Genomic DNA, 17,584 nt, shown 5'->3' on the forward strand with positions numbered 1-17,584 from the left:
AGCCATGCGGAGAGTGCTGGAGCTGAACTGTACTGCAGGTTCATTGATGGCTTAGAACGAACTCTGAACAGAAATCAAAGGTGCAGTCAGTGGCATTTTTAGAAAGTTTAGATACTTTGACTGTCAAGACATTTGCTTTATCTTTTTTTTTTTTTTTCTGTTTTTTTTTTTTTTTTTTTTTTTTTTTTTTAAATAAACTATGATTTTTTGGTGTGTGAAAATACTGCAACTTCCAAACTGAAAAAGATAGAAAACAGTCCCCCAAAAAAAGTTCAAAGATAAATTCTGAAAAGATGAGGTAATTATTAAAACTTAGTCATGTTTTTCCATAGGGTAAGTAAGAACAGCCATGGATTTTTCTGCTATTAGAAGCTAACCAAGTTTACCACCAGTTTCTGCAAAAAATTGTATAGGTGGCTTACAAAAATTGACAGGGAGAATCAATGGCCCACTGAAGTTCTATTCTTCTGGGTTTTGTTCTGAGAATTAAAAAAGCCTTTGTTTTCTCAATCTTGGCTACCATAATAGTGTCACCCAAAACATTTGCCTTCTTTGTCTTGAGGTTGAAATACTGTGCAGTACAAATCTGAAACATTTTGAAAGTTAATTTCATTCTCTGCAGTAACTCCACTAATAGCTGATTTATGATATGTGACTGCTTCTAAACGAACTTGGTATAATTAGGTTCTCAATTCTCAGTAATTTTGAGAATCCCTGGTTGATTGTAGTTGCATGAGTTTAGATTTTTATGAAGCTAACATTAGGAATACAAATTGGATTAGTGATATTACAATGGTAAGCTTTTTCTCACAATGAAAATAGCTGTGAGGGGAAGAACATGTAATATGTTATCATTAAAAAGACACCCAATTATTGGAGGGAAAATAAAGAATAAATAAAGAAGACAAACCAGTAAAAGAGATCATATGTCAGAAAGATCCAAAAGGACCAAGTAATAATTATTCAGGCTCCAGATTTAAGAAATATTATTGGAGAAATACTTTGGTGTAGAATATATAATCAAGAAGGTGTTCTTAAAATGGATAATGGGAGAAAAGAAGCAGAATTTATGATTCCATGTAGAGTAAGATAAACTAAATACAGAGATTCAGAGCTGACATTTTTAAAACATCTAGCAAAGAGAAATTGACGTTTTTGGTGTTATCCATACTTTCTGAGGTAGGAAGTAGTTCTCTGATGTAATTTCTTCTCAGCCTCTGAAGTTCAGGCAACTATGATTTTATAAGTTTAATAGGAGAAAAAGATGTCCTGATCCCATCATTTATCCATGTTTATTAAAAAAAAAAAAAAAAAAAAAAAGAAAAAAAAGGAAAGAAAAAGAAAGTTTCCCAACAATTCTGCTAATTGATATCACATTACATGATAAAGTGAGAATATTTTCCCAAATCTAATTTTTAGTGACATGGCAGAGTCCTGCCTGAGCAATTTTGTTCACTTTCAGAATACTCTGAATTAGTGCAATGCTTACATTGACATGATATGTGAATGAAACTCATTGTGACTGGTGAAATAAGAAGTCAGAGAAGTGTTTCAGGAAAAACAGATAGGATATACTGTATAATTTCTTACACAGTAGTGCAGGACTGACTAATTCACACCCAATGGAGATATGGACATAGCTACAAGTGTTCTTTCTTATAAATGTCTTTGTGTTTATAAGTATGTATATATATTTACACAAACATATAGTTACGTTTATATATTCTTGTTCTAATGTATATCAGTAGGTATGAAGGGACCTGATAAAAAAAAAAAAAAAAAGAAAATAAGCCAGGACAAAGCTGGATCTGTGCAATAAGGTGCCTGGAAGACAGGAACAAGAAGTGAGAAATTAGATGAACAGTACATGGTGAAGTTACCCAGAATGGTATAGTAAAGTCAAAGAATGAAAAAAAGGACTTCAGTCTGACGATTAGGAACACAAGCAAAGTTAACATCAGAGGAAGATGTAAGGATTTACTAAAAATTAAAAACAAACCTCAGGGGTAGTCATAAAAAGATGAAGGGTTTCATAACTGCACATAGACTTCTGGGAATATCTGGATTAACTTTCCTAATTATTAAAAAATATATGTGAAATCTGCAGCAGTCATTAATTTGCCCTCAAACAATTCAGCCTTTTCTCTTTTTGCTTCAAAATTAGGGCTTTACTATTAATTTGTTGTAGGCTGTTATTTTAAGGGATCATTATCAGTGTTAAAAAAAAAAATATATTCTCAAGTGAAGGGTTATCATATCACTGGAAAAAAGCTTAGTATACTTAATTGAAAAAGAAGAGAGTCTTCACAAGATATCCAGAAGACTGATCTTTTATTTCTGTGGGAGAGAGAGTAAGAGATTACAGACCGTTGATTAATTTTTAAACTACTTAATCTAGCTATTTTCTCTTAAGACCAAGTTTTTTCATGAAAAAGGTTGTAGAGCTGGGGTTTTGATTTTAAGTTTTCTCAAGCACATACTATCAGTTAATAGCTGAACTTTTCTGCCAGGCTAGGAGATAGTTTGTCCATCACTATTTCTGTCTTATTTGAAATTTATAACTTTGTTGACTAATAGATCAGATTTCCTCTCCAGAGTGGATGGAGGGGGAATAGGTCTTTGTAATATAACAAACTGATATGAATGAATAAGAATTGTAAAAGGCTGCTACATTAAGCACAATGTTTACGAAGAAAAAATGGACCAATTTCAAGCCCCAGGAAGTACAAGACCTCCCCCACTGAGTCCGGTATTGTCAGGGCGAGTAACTATGGGACAACCCTGCTGGGGTCTCTTTAGACCAAGCTCACTGAAATGTCAAAGCTAAAATGTTCAAAGTAGCGCTACAGCTGCAATGGGTGACCACAGGTGCCTAAACAAATTGCACCAATTTCTGCATTTCTATTTTGTACATATTATTAACTTGAGGTGAGAAATCTGACTTTTTAATATATGTAAAATAGACACTATTTTCCGAAACCACAATAATTTCTGAAATTTTAACAAAATAAATCCCATTCTACTTAGAGAGCAATCCAAATTATTTTGAAGTGTCCTTTGAAAACCCTGGAGAGAGAAAGAAAATTCATCTTTGATGTATGGTCTAATGAGTATTTAATTTATGTGAAGTTGATCAACAGCAAGAGAAGAAATTGAGAAAGGGAGGCAAAGTGATTAGAGCACTTATCTGGGATGCAGTACATCTGGATTCAAGTGATGATAGGAAGAAAAATACAACCTTCTCACAAGTTTCTTTTTTTTAAGATGCAGAAAAGAAGAACAGGTGTTGTTTTTTACCTTTTTCATAACAAAGTCTATAAAAAACTGAAATATTAAAGGAGATTAGCAGTAGAGGTGAATATTTTGATGGTTAAAGAACTGGCTGCCAGTTGGAACTAGATTAGATCAATGAGTTGTCTGATGAATGTGTAATGCTATACCATTGTAACACTTAGCGATGTTTTTGGTCTTCATGAATCTGGCAGTTTAGCAGTTTGACAGTTGGCATTGACATACTAAAATTTATTTTTAAACTTGGCATTGATATACTATGGCTTGTTTTTAGGTTTTTGTCAGTAAGATATTTTAAAATGGTAATTTTAAAGCCTTATTTCAAAAAGTCATTTAACTAACTCCTCATGTTAACCATTTCCAAAATATCCAAAAAGTACTCATTCATGATTATTTCATAGATATGTTTTCTGTAACGAAGAATTTTATTAAATGAGGTACGATAATCTACTTTTTTTCACAAATGAACTACAGAAAAATGCCATTTAATAAAGAATTGAATAAATCACAGAATGACAGAATATCTCAAGTTGGAAGGGACCCGTAAGGATCATCAAGTCCGACTCCCTGCTCCTCGCAGGACTACCTAAAACTAAACCCTATGACTAAGAGTGTCAGCCAGATGCTCCTTGAACTCTAACAGGCTTGGTGCTGTGACCATTTCTCTGGGGAGCCTGTTCCAGGGACTGACCACGCTCTCCGTGAAGAACCTTTTCCTAATGTCCAGACTGAACTTCCCCTGATGCAGCTTCATTCCATTTCCTCGTGTCCTATCACTGGTCACCAGAGAGAAGAGATCAGCACCTTCCCCACCACCGCCCCCCTTGAGGAATGTGTAGACTGTGATGAGGTCACCCCTCAGCCTTCTCTTCCCCAAACTGAACAAGCCAAGTGACCTCAGACGCTCCTCATAAGTCTTGCCCTTGAGGCCTTTCACCACCTTGGTTGCCCTCCTCTGGACACACTATAATAGTTTGATAGCCTTCTTGTATTGAGGCACCCAAAACCGCACACAGTCCTTGAGGTGGGGCCGCACCAGTGCAGTGTCAAGTGGGACGATCACCTCCCTCGACCGGCTAGCTGTGCTGTGCTTGATGCACCCCAGGACACAGCTGGCCCTTTTGGCTGCCAGGGCACACTGTTGACTCATATTCAACTTGCCGTCAACCCAAACCCCCAGATCTCTTTCTACAGGGCTACTCTTCAGCCTCAATAAATAAAGAACTGTTTCAGTGGTATTTTTAATAAGGCATGCTAGATAATGTATGCCTATGGTTCATTCAGAACCCTCTAAAGCTGCAATTTTCTTTAATTGATAAGACTTACAAAATGTGACTCAAAATGACAATATGTCATTTGATGATGATTTATAAAATATCACTCAAGTTTTTAATTGCATCTATTCTGTTGCTAGTGATAAAGAGGTAACAAAATGACTATGAATGACATAACAGGAAAAAGCTTCTTTATTACTATGAATTTTGTATTTTAAGTCACAGCTATGTTTTCATCAGTTATGTTACAACAGTAATGTAATAAAATGATCTTTCATATGAGAACCTTTCAGTATAAACTGAACTTGAATAGCCAATTCTGATCATTTAAATTTGGTTTCTAAGTTAATTTTGAAAGGTTAGATGAGTTTTAAATGGAGTGGGTTTTTTGGTTATTATGCAATAAACACTTTTCACTTGCATAAATATTTTATTAGTTTTTGTATAAATAAGGCATATAGAATACAGAACATTGCACTCTGGAAGACATTTGTGTGGGAAGGAGAGGAAAGTCCAGTAAAAATGATTGAATGTTCAAAAGGTATCTAAACCAATTTGAATAAGGAAGTTTTGTAACATCCTGTTTCTGTTCTTACCCTGTCCTTGGATATCTGCTTAGCAGGGCTTGCATCTCTCGTATTGCAAGATCTCATTTATGCAAACCAAAATTGTCAGATTGTTATTTTTGGTGAAAGGACTCTTTCTAGTTTGAAGAAAAATGGAAGAGTTTTCATTGACTGCCATGGTTCCTCAGTGATTCTTTTGATTTTTACATACATTAACTTGATGGATATATTTATCTGTTTTATCTAAGCTGCACATCTATACAGTATATATGTTTTTTGTTAAGTGGTGCCAGCCATATGTGTTTGCATGTGCACTTTATATGAGGCACATTCTCTAAATTCAGAGCACTTAATTCCTGACTACTGAGAGATCCAAATATTTGTAGCTTTATACTTCAAGTAGTCATTTATGCTGATACAAACAGCACTTTGTGCAGTTGCTTACAACTTGAAAATAACCATGAGTGTTTGAATTAATTGCTTGCACATTTTAAAACGCAATTTGTTAATCACTTAGAGTTTGAATTCATGAAGCCTGAGGCACTATCTGCTATCAAATTACTTCAAGCACAGTGATGCATTAAGATTCCTGAGCACTGTTCTAGCTCTGTCAAAAGCATAACAGAGAAGGCCGTGGCCAAGAAGGACGATCCATCCAAGGAGGCCAAGTAGCTCTGGGGCCAGCTGGTGAAACACAGCGTGTGTCTGGAGAGTTTGTCTCCTACCCTGCGAGCGGTGTGGCCGCATCCTGCCTGCCTGTGCTCACTCTTAGGTGATTTATTACATTTTAGCATTCTACAGTCTGGTTGCCTTAGCCTGGGTGCCACCTATGATGAAGGAAGTCCCCAAGCCACAGGTTCCTGGAACATGGGGAATATGTCAGAGGAAAGATCATTCTGTGCAGCTGCTTTTGCCGTGGTCGTTCCCTAATGCACCCACATCTGTCAGAGAGAAAATACTGACGTTCTGGTCTGAGTTAGCTTCTGTGGTGTTACCTGACTAACGTTCCCTTTCCATTTCTGAGCTAACTTGGTTTCTTGCAAACCTCTTCGAAACAGTGTTATGAATAGATTGAAAAGCTATGCATCCCTCTGGGCAGATATCTGTAGCAGCCTGAGTTCCTTTGGCTTTCGTTGGTAATGCACAGCATATAAATTTAGATTTTTGCATGTGACTGCCAGAAATAATCAACTACATAAGCCTTCCTTGTCAGCTGTAAAATTCAGAGCTTTAGAGCTCAAAGCTTATTTAAGGGCTCTGCAGCAGAAACACTGAGTAGCATTGTAATTACCACTAGCATGTTACTTAATGTCAGTATAAACACAGTGGGAGATGGTGTCATTAAGAATGTTATCATAACAAAATTTAACAGCAAGTGGCTGGTACCAAAGAGTTATGGCTGACTTAGGATTTTGCACATCTTGCTGGTTACCCTGGGTGGTAAAAGCCTGCTTGCTGACTTTCAAGAATACAGGTAGAACCTGTATGCATCAATAACTGGAACTCACACTCTTGCGTTTTGATTCTTTTAAGAACAAAAAACCAACCAACCAAACAAACAAAAAACACCAAAAAAACCAATCCGACACTGTTGTGACAAAATATGAACAAGTAGAAAGCCTGAAAAAAGACAGGGTGGAAATTATCAGGTTTGTGATTTTGATTGTTCATTCGAACTCTGATACTGATGATGACCGCGGTGGAAATCAATAACTCAGTGTTAGTGTCTGTACTGAAGTATTGGCACAGGATATATGAAGTTAATTTGGTTTTCTTTGCTAGGTTAGATGATGATCTGAAGTGCTTGAAAGCTATGCAGTTTTTTTAAAAAAAGGAAAAAAGGGTCATTCCAGATGTTATTGGATAACAAACCTTGGTTCTCCTTTCTGATCTTTGCATGTATTATGCACCAGGAATTTTGACTCTGATCCTTAGCTTTATCCATGAGTTCTTTAATTTCCACTTCCTTTCCCCTTTCATCCCTCAGAGGCACAATGGCCCTTTCAATATGCACTGCATAAAAAGCCAGGAATTGAGGGAGGAATCACAGAAATGGCCTGATTTCACCAACAAAAAGAAATCTTTTAGGAGTGTAGACCTATTCCACCCCTAAGTCTCCTTCGTTTAAAAAAGAACACATAAATACAGGGTCCAGAAAGTAACATAGGAAATTTCTCAAAAAGAGCTGCCCTCTGAGAAATTTGTGTGCCAGAAAATCATGAAACTCAATAAGGCTTTAGTAGCCAAGGTTATGTTACATTTCTTTATATCAAAATTTATTTTGCATATAAAAAAGTAAAGATAACTACCTGTTCAAATCTCTTCAGCATCTTTCTCTCCTCTTTTTAGTCAAATTAATGGTCCATACAATACTTATATGTTGAAGAAATTGTTATGTGTCTGCCTTTCTCCCAATTTTTCCTTTTGTTTCAGTCCCTTATTAGCTATTGATCCTCTTTTAATAGTCTCCCTTTTTTAATGTCCAGCCACAGTATTCCTCTTCTTTTGATTCAAATTAATCCTTTTTCCTTCAAATCTTCCTTTAAAACTCACTTTCACTGACAGGCTTTCAACTGTGATTGAGAAGAGCAGCTCTACTCCTACCCTTCTCTGTGGTCTTAATTAGCTATTCAGTTATTATCATAATTAGACTGTAAGTTCCTTGTGCCATGCACCTTGCCAAGCTATTTGTTTTTAACTCTCCACATGCACTTATAGTAAGCAAATAATACCTAATGATAATAGCATTAAGTAAAGATGATAAAACAGATAAAAATGAAATGCTTCTCTTCTGATCATCCACCTATGCGGAAATATTTTTTAATTACTTACTCTTGCAGTAGCTTTCATAGCCACATTATAACACACCAAAAGCCAGTTGATGAATTTTTAATTTTTTATGCCACTGAATTGTATGGATGACATGTTTTGTTTTGTTTCGTTTTAATTACATGTTTTAATACCCAATACTACTAATAATCAGCATATCTTTAAAGCTTTTAGTGAAATCTTACGGGGCAAGGAAGAGTACAAGTCTGCTAAATCCTTTGACAGCATATAAAACAACATTCCAGGCTTACCAGGAAATTCCTGTGCTCTGTATTTTTTTAAATTTGGTTAATAACCATTAAAAATATATATGTTATTAACTGATGATGCATGGCCCTTGGAAGGTCCATCTGGCAACAAAACATTCTGAGTTTATTTGCCATTTGTAAACATCCTGATTCAGAACAAAAAAACTTGAGAATGGCTAGTGTGAGTTCATGAATACTTCTTAGTTTATGACAGCATTTAAATCTATAGGGATATTTTTTGTGCAATTTTTATAGTTATAAGAAATGAGAGAGATCTTTAGAAAAGAAATGTTCCATATTTTTTAATTTATATCACAGAAAGACTAACTGTATTTCTGTGATTCTCTACCCAGTTCGTTCTTAGGCTTCTGTGGACACTTTCAGAGAGCCAAAGTACAGGTTTTCCAAATCATCTTGTTCTAAGTGTCTCTGCTAACCTTATCCTTGTTTGGCCTTTTGTCACCAACAAGGAAAAAAAGGCAAGAAACCCAAACGAAAAATCTCTGCAGTTTAAAGGCCAGAAAATGTTTGATTCTGTTCACCTGGATAGTATTTTGTTTCTCTGTGTGCATATATTTGTGGGTACTCTACGTGCAGAAGGGAAGAGCTGGGTTTGCTATGGCAGAAACAACGACGCTTCACTTGTTTGAAGTGCAGCTCCACTAGTAATTGTTATTCTGTTCTTTAGCTGAAGGAGCTTGTGGAGGGACACTACGTGGGACAAGCGGAACTATTTCAAGTCCTCACTTCCCTTCTGAGTATGAAAATAATGCTGATTGCACCTGGACCATATTGGCTGAACCAGGAGATACTATTGCTTTGGTCTTTACTGACTTCCAGTTAGAAGAAGGATATGACTTCTTAGAGATCAGTGGAACAGAAGCACCATCAATATGGTAAGTCAGAGATCTTGTAAAGATCCCAGTTTCTGGTTTTATTTTCTGACGAGTATGGTGAAAAGATATTAAAGGATATTTAAGATATTTGAGATATTTTCTACCTGTTAGTAATGACCATTTTGTTATGCATCTTCCTTTGGTCCCTTTCACCCTCCAGAACTGAAAAAAAATGTAGTAGTTTGATTCTTCTTCTTTCTGAATCTTGATCCTTCCGTTTATTTTCCTCCATGTTTGAGAGTTATATTTTTAAGATATCTTAGCAATGAGCATTTATTGATGTTACATATTTGAACTTGGTATGAGAACATTTTCTGATGTTGTGTCCTGAATGGCTTATCATGATACTGTACTCCAGCAAAGAAAGTAGTGAGCAAAATTCAGCCTCACAGTAAAACAGGAGTATATAGAGAGCAAATAGATGCCATTTTATTTTAAACAGGCTCTAACTCAGTCTTACTACATGTACTCATGTATGCAAGTATTATTATCTTATGTTGGCTGATGTTAAAACTGTTTGCTTAGCAATATTAGGGCTTCGTAATTATAATACTAAATCTACATTCTCTGTACTAAATAAAAGATGATAGTTCTGTCTATGGGAATAGATTAAATTGCAGAACAGTTTGTATTATGATTTCTCTGCATGCTACATATGCAGGTTTTCATTTTTTTCATCTCTGAGAACGTCTTGTGCTGGACATATGCGCCATTGCTATAAAATGTAGCCTAAAAAGAATACAGATCTGCTGCTCACAGATGACTGATGGTTCTTCAGAATGCATTTCTGGAGATCTGAAGCAATCTCACTATTATTTTAATGTCATAACAGGCTAGGCGGTACAATATATTAATAATTGTGAAGTTCTAGGTAGCATCTGATCTGTTGAAAATAAAAAGGTGTGGCAACCATTCTTGGTAAATATGTAAAAACTTTATTTTGAAGATATTTCTGGATCTATATCACAAGATTACACTCTAATATTTCCACACGATGAAAAGTTGTGTAACAGCAGTCAGTGAAGCAGCTTCATATCAATTCAAGTGCTCATGTCTGTTGGAAGAACAATAAGTGAGTACCCCGTTTGCCTCTTTCTCATGCACAAACATGCACAACACTCATCAATGCCAATGTTTTCTTATTAAGGGTTCTAGGGACCACAAGCTGAAATCTTGAAGGGGAAGAGCTGATGGATTCTTGCAGCAGAGCATAAAAATCTGTCCGTTTAATTTCATGTACGAGGCTGTAGTAGACACCTAACAACATAATTGCAACTTCGTTGCAAGAAATTAATCTGTTACTGAATTGAACATGCAAATATAAGAATAACTTTACATTTACAGACAGTCACATCTATATATCTGTTCCCCAGAAGATTTCTGGTAATAGGTGATGTAGAAGAATATGAGCAGAAAGCAATGGAAATATACTCTGCATTGATCTCATATGGTATTGATCAGTGTTACACTGAAAATTAGAGATATTATAAGAATCTTATTTCTCCTAGAATTCAGTTTAAACATTTTTCTCGTTTTCTGTGATATTTGTTTTTTGGGTTGGAGATATTTTTATTTTTTTTTAATAATGCTAAACTCTGATCACTAAAAGCTAAGGTTTTATTATATGCTCCTAGGGTCATAGAATGATAGAATAGTTTGGGTTGGAAGGGACCTTTAAAGGCCATTGAGTCCAACCCCCCTGCAATGAGCAGGGACATCTTCAACTAGATCAGGTTGCTCAGAGCCCCGTCCTACCTGACCTTGAATGTTTTCAGGGATGAGGCATCTCCCACCTCTCCAGGCAACTTGTTCCAGTGTTTTGCCACCCTCATTGTAAAAAAAGTCTTCCTTGTATCTAGTCTGAATCTACCCTCTTTTAGTTTAAAACCGTTACCCCTTTCCTAATCACAACAAGCCCTACTAAAAAGCTTGTCCCTGTCTTTCTTGTAGGGCCCCTTTAAGTACTGGAAGGCTGCTATAAGGTATCCCCAGAGCCTTCTCTTCTCCAGGTTGAACAACCCCAACTCTCTCAAAATTTCTTCATAGGAGAGGTGTTCTAGCCCTCTGATCATTTTTGTGGCCCTTCTCTGGACTGGATCCAACAGCTTCATGTCTTTCCTATGCTGAGAACCCCAGAGCTGGATGCAAGACTCCAGGTGGGCTCTTACCAGAGCAGAGTGTGTGTGTGGGGGGGAGAATCAACTCCCTCAACTTGCTGGCCACGCTTCTTTTGATGTAGCCCAGGATACTGTTGGCTTTCTGGGCTGCGAGCACACATTGCTGGCTTATGTCCAGCTTTTCATCCACCAGTACCCCCAAGTCCTCTTGGCAGGACTGCTCTCAATTCCTCCAGCTGGTATTGATACCAGGGGTTGCCCTAACCCATGTGCAGGACCTTGCACTTGGCTTTGTTGAACTTCATGAGGTTCACATGGACCCACTTTTTGAGCTTGTCCAGGTCCCTCTGGATGGCAACCCATCCCTCAGGTGTGTCAACTGCACCACTCAGCTTGGTGTCATCTGCAAACTTGCTGAGGGTGCAGTCGATCCCACTTTCTATGTCATTGATGACAATATTAAACAGTACTGGTACCACTGACACCAGTACAGGATCAATACAGGATCACTGGTAAAAGTTCGGAGAACCTATGGGAAGTTTTATAAGAAATGTTTAAAGGATTATTGGATAATTTGGAATGAAGCTACACATTTAGCTATATGTAAGCCAGAACAGTTACCATGGCGACATTAGAGCCATGCTAAATGTAGTGCATGCTGTAATCTGCTAAAATCAGCTGTGTGTTTAAATGTGAGGTTGTTCCATACTTAAAACTAATGGTCTAGAGGTGTAGCATCTTAAAATGTGACTTTTTTTTTTTTTTTAATTGCTCCCTTTTATTGTATCTGGCATGATATCAACAGCTTTGTACAGTAATTCTGTGTTAGAAGATACATATTCCATTGGCACGGTGTGGTAATTATGATTGTTTTTTCAGTTAAAGGAATATTTGATGTGAAATAAGCTAAATATTATCCTAGTGAAGAGCATAGAAAGATGATATATGAGCACTGCAAAAGCTAGAAAGAGAGCGAGAATAAAGAAAATAATTTCAGACTGATGATTCTTCAGTGGTTTTAGTGTATGGTGCAATAGGTCTGGATTACCATCTCCAGACATATCAACAAAGTTAGAAACAGTTCCAGCGTGATTACAGTAAAAACTGGATGGACTTTTTTAAGTAAAGCAATGGAGATGCTACAAGTAGCATTTAAATGCTGAGGAAAAAAAATCTGATATATCTATAAAATCTGTATCTAAGAGATACTGTATCATAGTAAATGGTTATATTATATGCCTTATTTTTATTATATAATAGCAATATTAATTATATGCCCCATGTTTCTAAACTTTCTTTTAAGTTGTTCAGTTAATTTCATGTTATATAGAATCATAGAATTGGTTAGGCTGTAAAAGACCTTTAAGGTCATCGAGTCCAACTGATAACATAGCACTGCTAAGTCCACCAGTAAACCATGTCCCTAAATGCCACATCTACACGTCTTAAATACCTCCAGGGATGGTGACTCAACCACTTCCCTGGGCAGCCTGTTCCAGTGCTTGACAACCCTTTCAGTAGAGAAATTTTTCCTAATATCCAACTTAAACCTCCCCTGGTGCAACTTGAGGCCCTTTCCTCTCATCCTATCTCCAGCCACCTGACAGAAGAGACCAGCACCCACCTCACTACAGCCTCCTTTCAGGCAGTTGTAGAGAGCGATAAGGTCTCCCCTCAACCTCCTTTTCTCCAGGCTAAATGACCCCAAGTTCCCTCAGCCGCTCCTCATCAGACTTGTGCTCCAGGCCCCTCACCAGCTTGGTTGCCCTTCTCTGGACACGCTCCAGCACCTCCATGTCTTTCCTGTAGTGAGGGGCCCAAAACTGAACACAGGACTCGAGGTGCGGCCTCACCAGTGCCGAGTACAGGGGGACAGTTCCTTCCCTGCTCCTGCTGGCCACACTATTTCTGATGCAGGCCAGGATGCCGCTGGCCTTCTTGGCTACCCGGGCACACTGCTGGCTCATATAAACCCAGCTGTGCACCAACACCCCCAGGTCCTTTTCCGCCAGGCAGCTTTCCAGCCACTCTTCCCCAAGCCTGTAGCGCTGCAGGGGGTTGTTGTGACCCAAGTGCAGGACCCGGCACTTGGCCTTGTTGAACCTCATACAAATGGCCTCGGCCCATCAGTCCAGCCTGTCCAGATCCCTCTGTAGAGCCTTCCTACCCTCAAGCAGATCAACATTCCCATCCAGCTTGGTGTTGTTTGTAAACTTACCGAGGGTGCACTAGATTCCTTCGCCCAGATCATTGATAAAGATATGAAACAGAACTGGCCCCAATACTGAACCCTGGAGAATACCACTTGTGACTGGCCACCAACTGGATTTAACTCCATTCACCACACCACTTTCGGCCCGGCCATCCAGCCAGTTTTTTACCCAGTGAAGAGTATGCCTGTCCAAGCCATAAGCAGCCAATTTCTCCAGGAGAATGCTGAGGGAAATGGTGTCAAAAGCTTTACTAAAGTCTAGGTAGACAACATCCACAGCCTTTCCCTCATCCACTAAGTGGGTCATCTTCTCAGAAGGAGATCATTGGTTTATTTTCCAGTGCATTGAAAAAGAAGAAGATATTTATTTACCTTTTCTTATTCCTAAAAGATTAGTTGAAAACCATTCATACAGTGCATCCTAATGTAATTAGTTTATAAAACATTCAGGTGACATAACCTCACTATTTATTTTATATCCACGATACAATTAGAGTGTCCAAAGTTATTCTTTTTTTTTTCTTTTTTTCCTAATTAAAGAGCAGTTATATAGCTCTGGATCTTGAATGGATGTGGATATATAGATGACCACATTTTTAATCCTGTTTTGAATCAATATAACTGTCAACAGGCTTAAAAAGATGAATGTCAGTGTTTGCAAAATGAATGCGAAGCAGGTAGAACAGGCTTTTTAATCTGTGGAGGAAGTAGAAGTATTGTTAGTTATACTCTAAATGAAAGAAAGCTTTTTTGAATTTGAATCACTTGCTTAATTTGCTATTACAGAAAGGAGTTTTAGATGTAAACCATGTTTATCTTGAGTTGGTAAGCTCTTGCTCGCAATGCCAAGAACAGTACTTCTGGGAGCGTAACAGAATGACTGCCTCTTTTCTACATCTGGAGTCCATCTCCAAGTCCACCAAATGACTGGATCTTTTGAGTCTGAAGGGCTCCTCTGTTGTTAATTATTAGAACTGAAAAAAAAAAAAAAAAAAGGTTTTTGCATAATTTCTGAACATTACATATAACTTTTTAAATACTTCTAAACACATCCCTTTGCACTTCATCTTAAGTTATGTGGTGCTTAAAATTAAATCAAGGTTGGATCTAGAGATAGTGTTAGGAAGTATCTTAAAAGTCCAGGCTAAATGAACATGGTTGTGAAGTAAAATCTGGAATATATCACTTAGGGAAAGTATCCTTCTGAAAATCTCTTGGTGAGTCTTTCCCAGGACTCCTCCTTGAGACTTAGGGGTTTGTTTGTTGTGGGGTTTTTGTTTGTTTGCTTGTTTATTTGTTTTTAATTTGGACTGAATATTTTATTATTTGCAGGTTAGGTAAAGCTGGACAATTCACATGGGTGTAGTAAGGACTGATTCAGGCTTCTTCATGTAAATGTGCCTTTGCCATAATTTTTGCAAGATTAAAACCTTACTTGACAAAATTTATCTTAGACTCTTACAAGATGCATGAAAAGTGATTATGATGCTAAGAATAATTCTGAAATTATTATTTTTTAACTTGGAATCTTAATATTGAACATAATTTGTTCTAAAATTTATTTTTTCCTCTTTTACCTTACAATACTGATGCTATCTGACTGTGCTTCAATTTAAGCCTAAAATTATTATCTTTCGAGCTTTTGTCAGTATTTGCCAGTACAAGAGAATGAACTACACCTCATACATTTTAGTCCAAATTAATTTCCTAATACTATTTAAAAATATCTTTAAGATTTTCCTTATAAATCACATCAATATCCTAGTGAAAGGCCATAAAAATGTATGTGGATGTGAGAGTGATTTGGAAGCAGCAATAATGAATTGCTATAATCTTGGCATACAATTTGACATAAGTACCTGGAGTCATCTGAAGCTCACTTCTTATTTCTGTGTTAATGAATAACTGTTATAATAGCTGGGTCATAATACTAATTTGTGTTTCTTAGATAAATACACCAGTCCAAGCACTTAAGTATAATTCAAAACAGTAGTATTTTGATATGTATGTTTCCTGTCCTGTTTATAGAGATCTGTCTTAATCTTACCACCTTCACTGTGAAAGGTCTATAGTAAAGTAATGCATGAGATTATGGAGTGGTCTAAATCACTTTTTTGATAGATAGCTATGGCAGTAGCTCCATACATATGAGCTGAATACTTAGCTCAAAATTACATAATTCTACAGCTAAAGAGCACCATCTATTGGTTTATTGTGAAAAGATGTATTGCTTGTGGATGCACCTTCAATAAAGTTGTTGTTAATACACCAGAAAAGGGCTCGTGACATACCCTTAGCAATATAAGGTTCTATTTTCTTTTCCTTCTCCATCAGATGAGAAAGGATGTGCCATGGCCATGCAACGAGAGGAAGGCGGTTAGTCTCCAGCTTTTTCATTTGAGAACACTATTTGATTTTTATTAATTTATTTGTAATTAGTTACTTATTTTAGCCTCTTTAGAGACCTTCTGACAGTCATCCCTTTTATGTCACCAGTGAAACTCTGCAAAGCCGTATGTTTGTATTGAAGATGCTGGTAAAGGGTTCTCTTGCTGTCTACTGGAATTTGTAAGCTCTGACGTTTCTCTAACTTTTAACTGGATTTCCCCTTTTACCTGTTTTGGTTAGGAAACTGAATCCAATAATTATAAGCTTCTGTCCATCTGACCTGCCATGAACAACATTTCATTTTTATTCAGGAAAAGAAGTTGCATGGTTACCCTCATATTCTTTGTATTGATTTTTGTGTTGCAAAGTTTCCAGTTAATGTGTAAAAATCCCGTGGTCTATCACATTTCAAAATCAGCATTAATGCTGTTTAGCACTTGTACCCAATTTATCAATTATATATAACAACACAAAAATTTAAATTGACTTACTGTAGAACACTACACAGTTCCAAACCCCCAAGATACATTGGAAAGACAAAGATACTTTTAAGGCAAGCGAGAAAGGTAGAAGCTGTGTCTGTATGAAGAGCTTTGTAAGACTGAAGAATACCATGATTGTGACAGAATATTAGGTATTTTCAATTAATATGTTTATTTAACTCATGAGAATTAGAGTTCTGTTTATGAAATATAATTTTGCTAACTGAGTTCTGCCGTACTCCGTTTGTTCAGACTCTTGCTACGGCACACGTCATCAGTAGGCATTCACATATTGCAAACTGAATAAATGATAGAAGAATCCTTAAAATAAGTAATATTGCAAATGCCCTGTCTCTTTAAAAGACTCAGTGAAATACATCTTTTCTCCTTTTTCTGAGTCCCGTCAGTTGCTGCCTTTGGTGGTGATGCTTGTTTCTCCTGGTTTCTCCTAGCTATTTTCTGTTAGCAACACCTATGTTTCCACCACTCTCTTCCCTTCCCCTCCCACCAACATGTCCTGTTTCTACATCCTCCCTCAGCATTTGCTGCCACGATCCATGATTTACGCTTAAAATCTGGTAAAACTTATCCCAAACAAGTATTGACACATTGTAGTTGATCATCTTGTCCTTTTTCCCTTGGTTTCTAGGAGATTAAACGTTGAAAAACATACCCCCCAAGCCTTAAAAAAAAAAAAAAAAAAGTCAGTCATGTGGTGTAGTCGTAGTCAAAATGGTGTATAAAAAGTTTGCAAACAACGTGCTGAACTTGAGTGTCTATGGAGTTCTGTAATCTGGGAGTGAATGTCTCACTGGTCTCAGAGGTGTTAAGCATATTCTCAGAAAGGATTATCCCACTCACAGATTAGGGAATTTAGAAAGAAAATAGGCACAGTGTTTTGCATAGGATGCCAGCTATGTATACTAAACATGTCATACGGGCAACTGGTATACTCTAGTTCTTAAAGTATTGCTTTCCAGAGTCTTTTAAAATCCCCTGCGTGGGAAATAGCATGTGTTAGTTCAGTATCTACATCCAGTTCTTTGGCATAGCAGTTGCTATACCCAAACATATGCAGATAAACAGCTTCTTCACTCCTACAGTTTTCCCATAATAAGGATTAATAAGCTGATCTCATCAGTGATGTATCTTGTACTTTGCTATATTTATCAAAATCATCATGTTCCAAAATGGATTTTCTGCAGGCATTCAAATGCCTACTTGAAAAAATGAATTATCCACAGTTGTAAGTAAATTGTTAGCAGACTTGGGAAAATACAA

The 17,584-nt window shown here is 37.0% G+C and overlaps 1 protein-coding gene across 1 annotated transcript in view; it reads left to right on the forward strand.

Annotated features, from left to right (window-relative positions):
* CSMD1 (CUB and Sushi multiple domains 1) overlaps positions 1–17,584 on the forward strand; it is a 1,244,565-nt gene that overhangs the window by 587,384 nt on the left and 639,597 nt on the right. Inside the window, exon 5 of the mRNA XM_049818613.1 lies at positions 8,897–9,104. Coding sequence (XP_049674570.1) covers positions 8,897–9,104 — 208 coding nt within the window. The remainder of the gene's footprint in view (positions 1–8,896; positions 9,105–17,584) is intronic.

This window comes from Accipiter gentilis, chromosome 16, assembly GCF_929443795.1.
Source record: "Accipiter gentilis chromosome 16, bAccGen1.1, whole genome shotgun sequence".
Lineage (NCBI taxonomy): Eukaryota > Metazoa > Chordata > Aves > Accipitriformes > Accipitridae > Astur > Astur gentilis.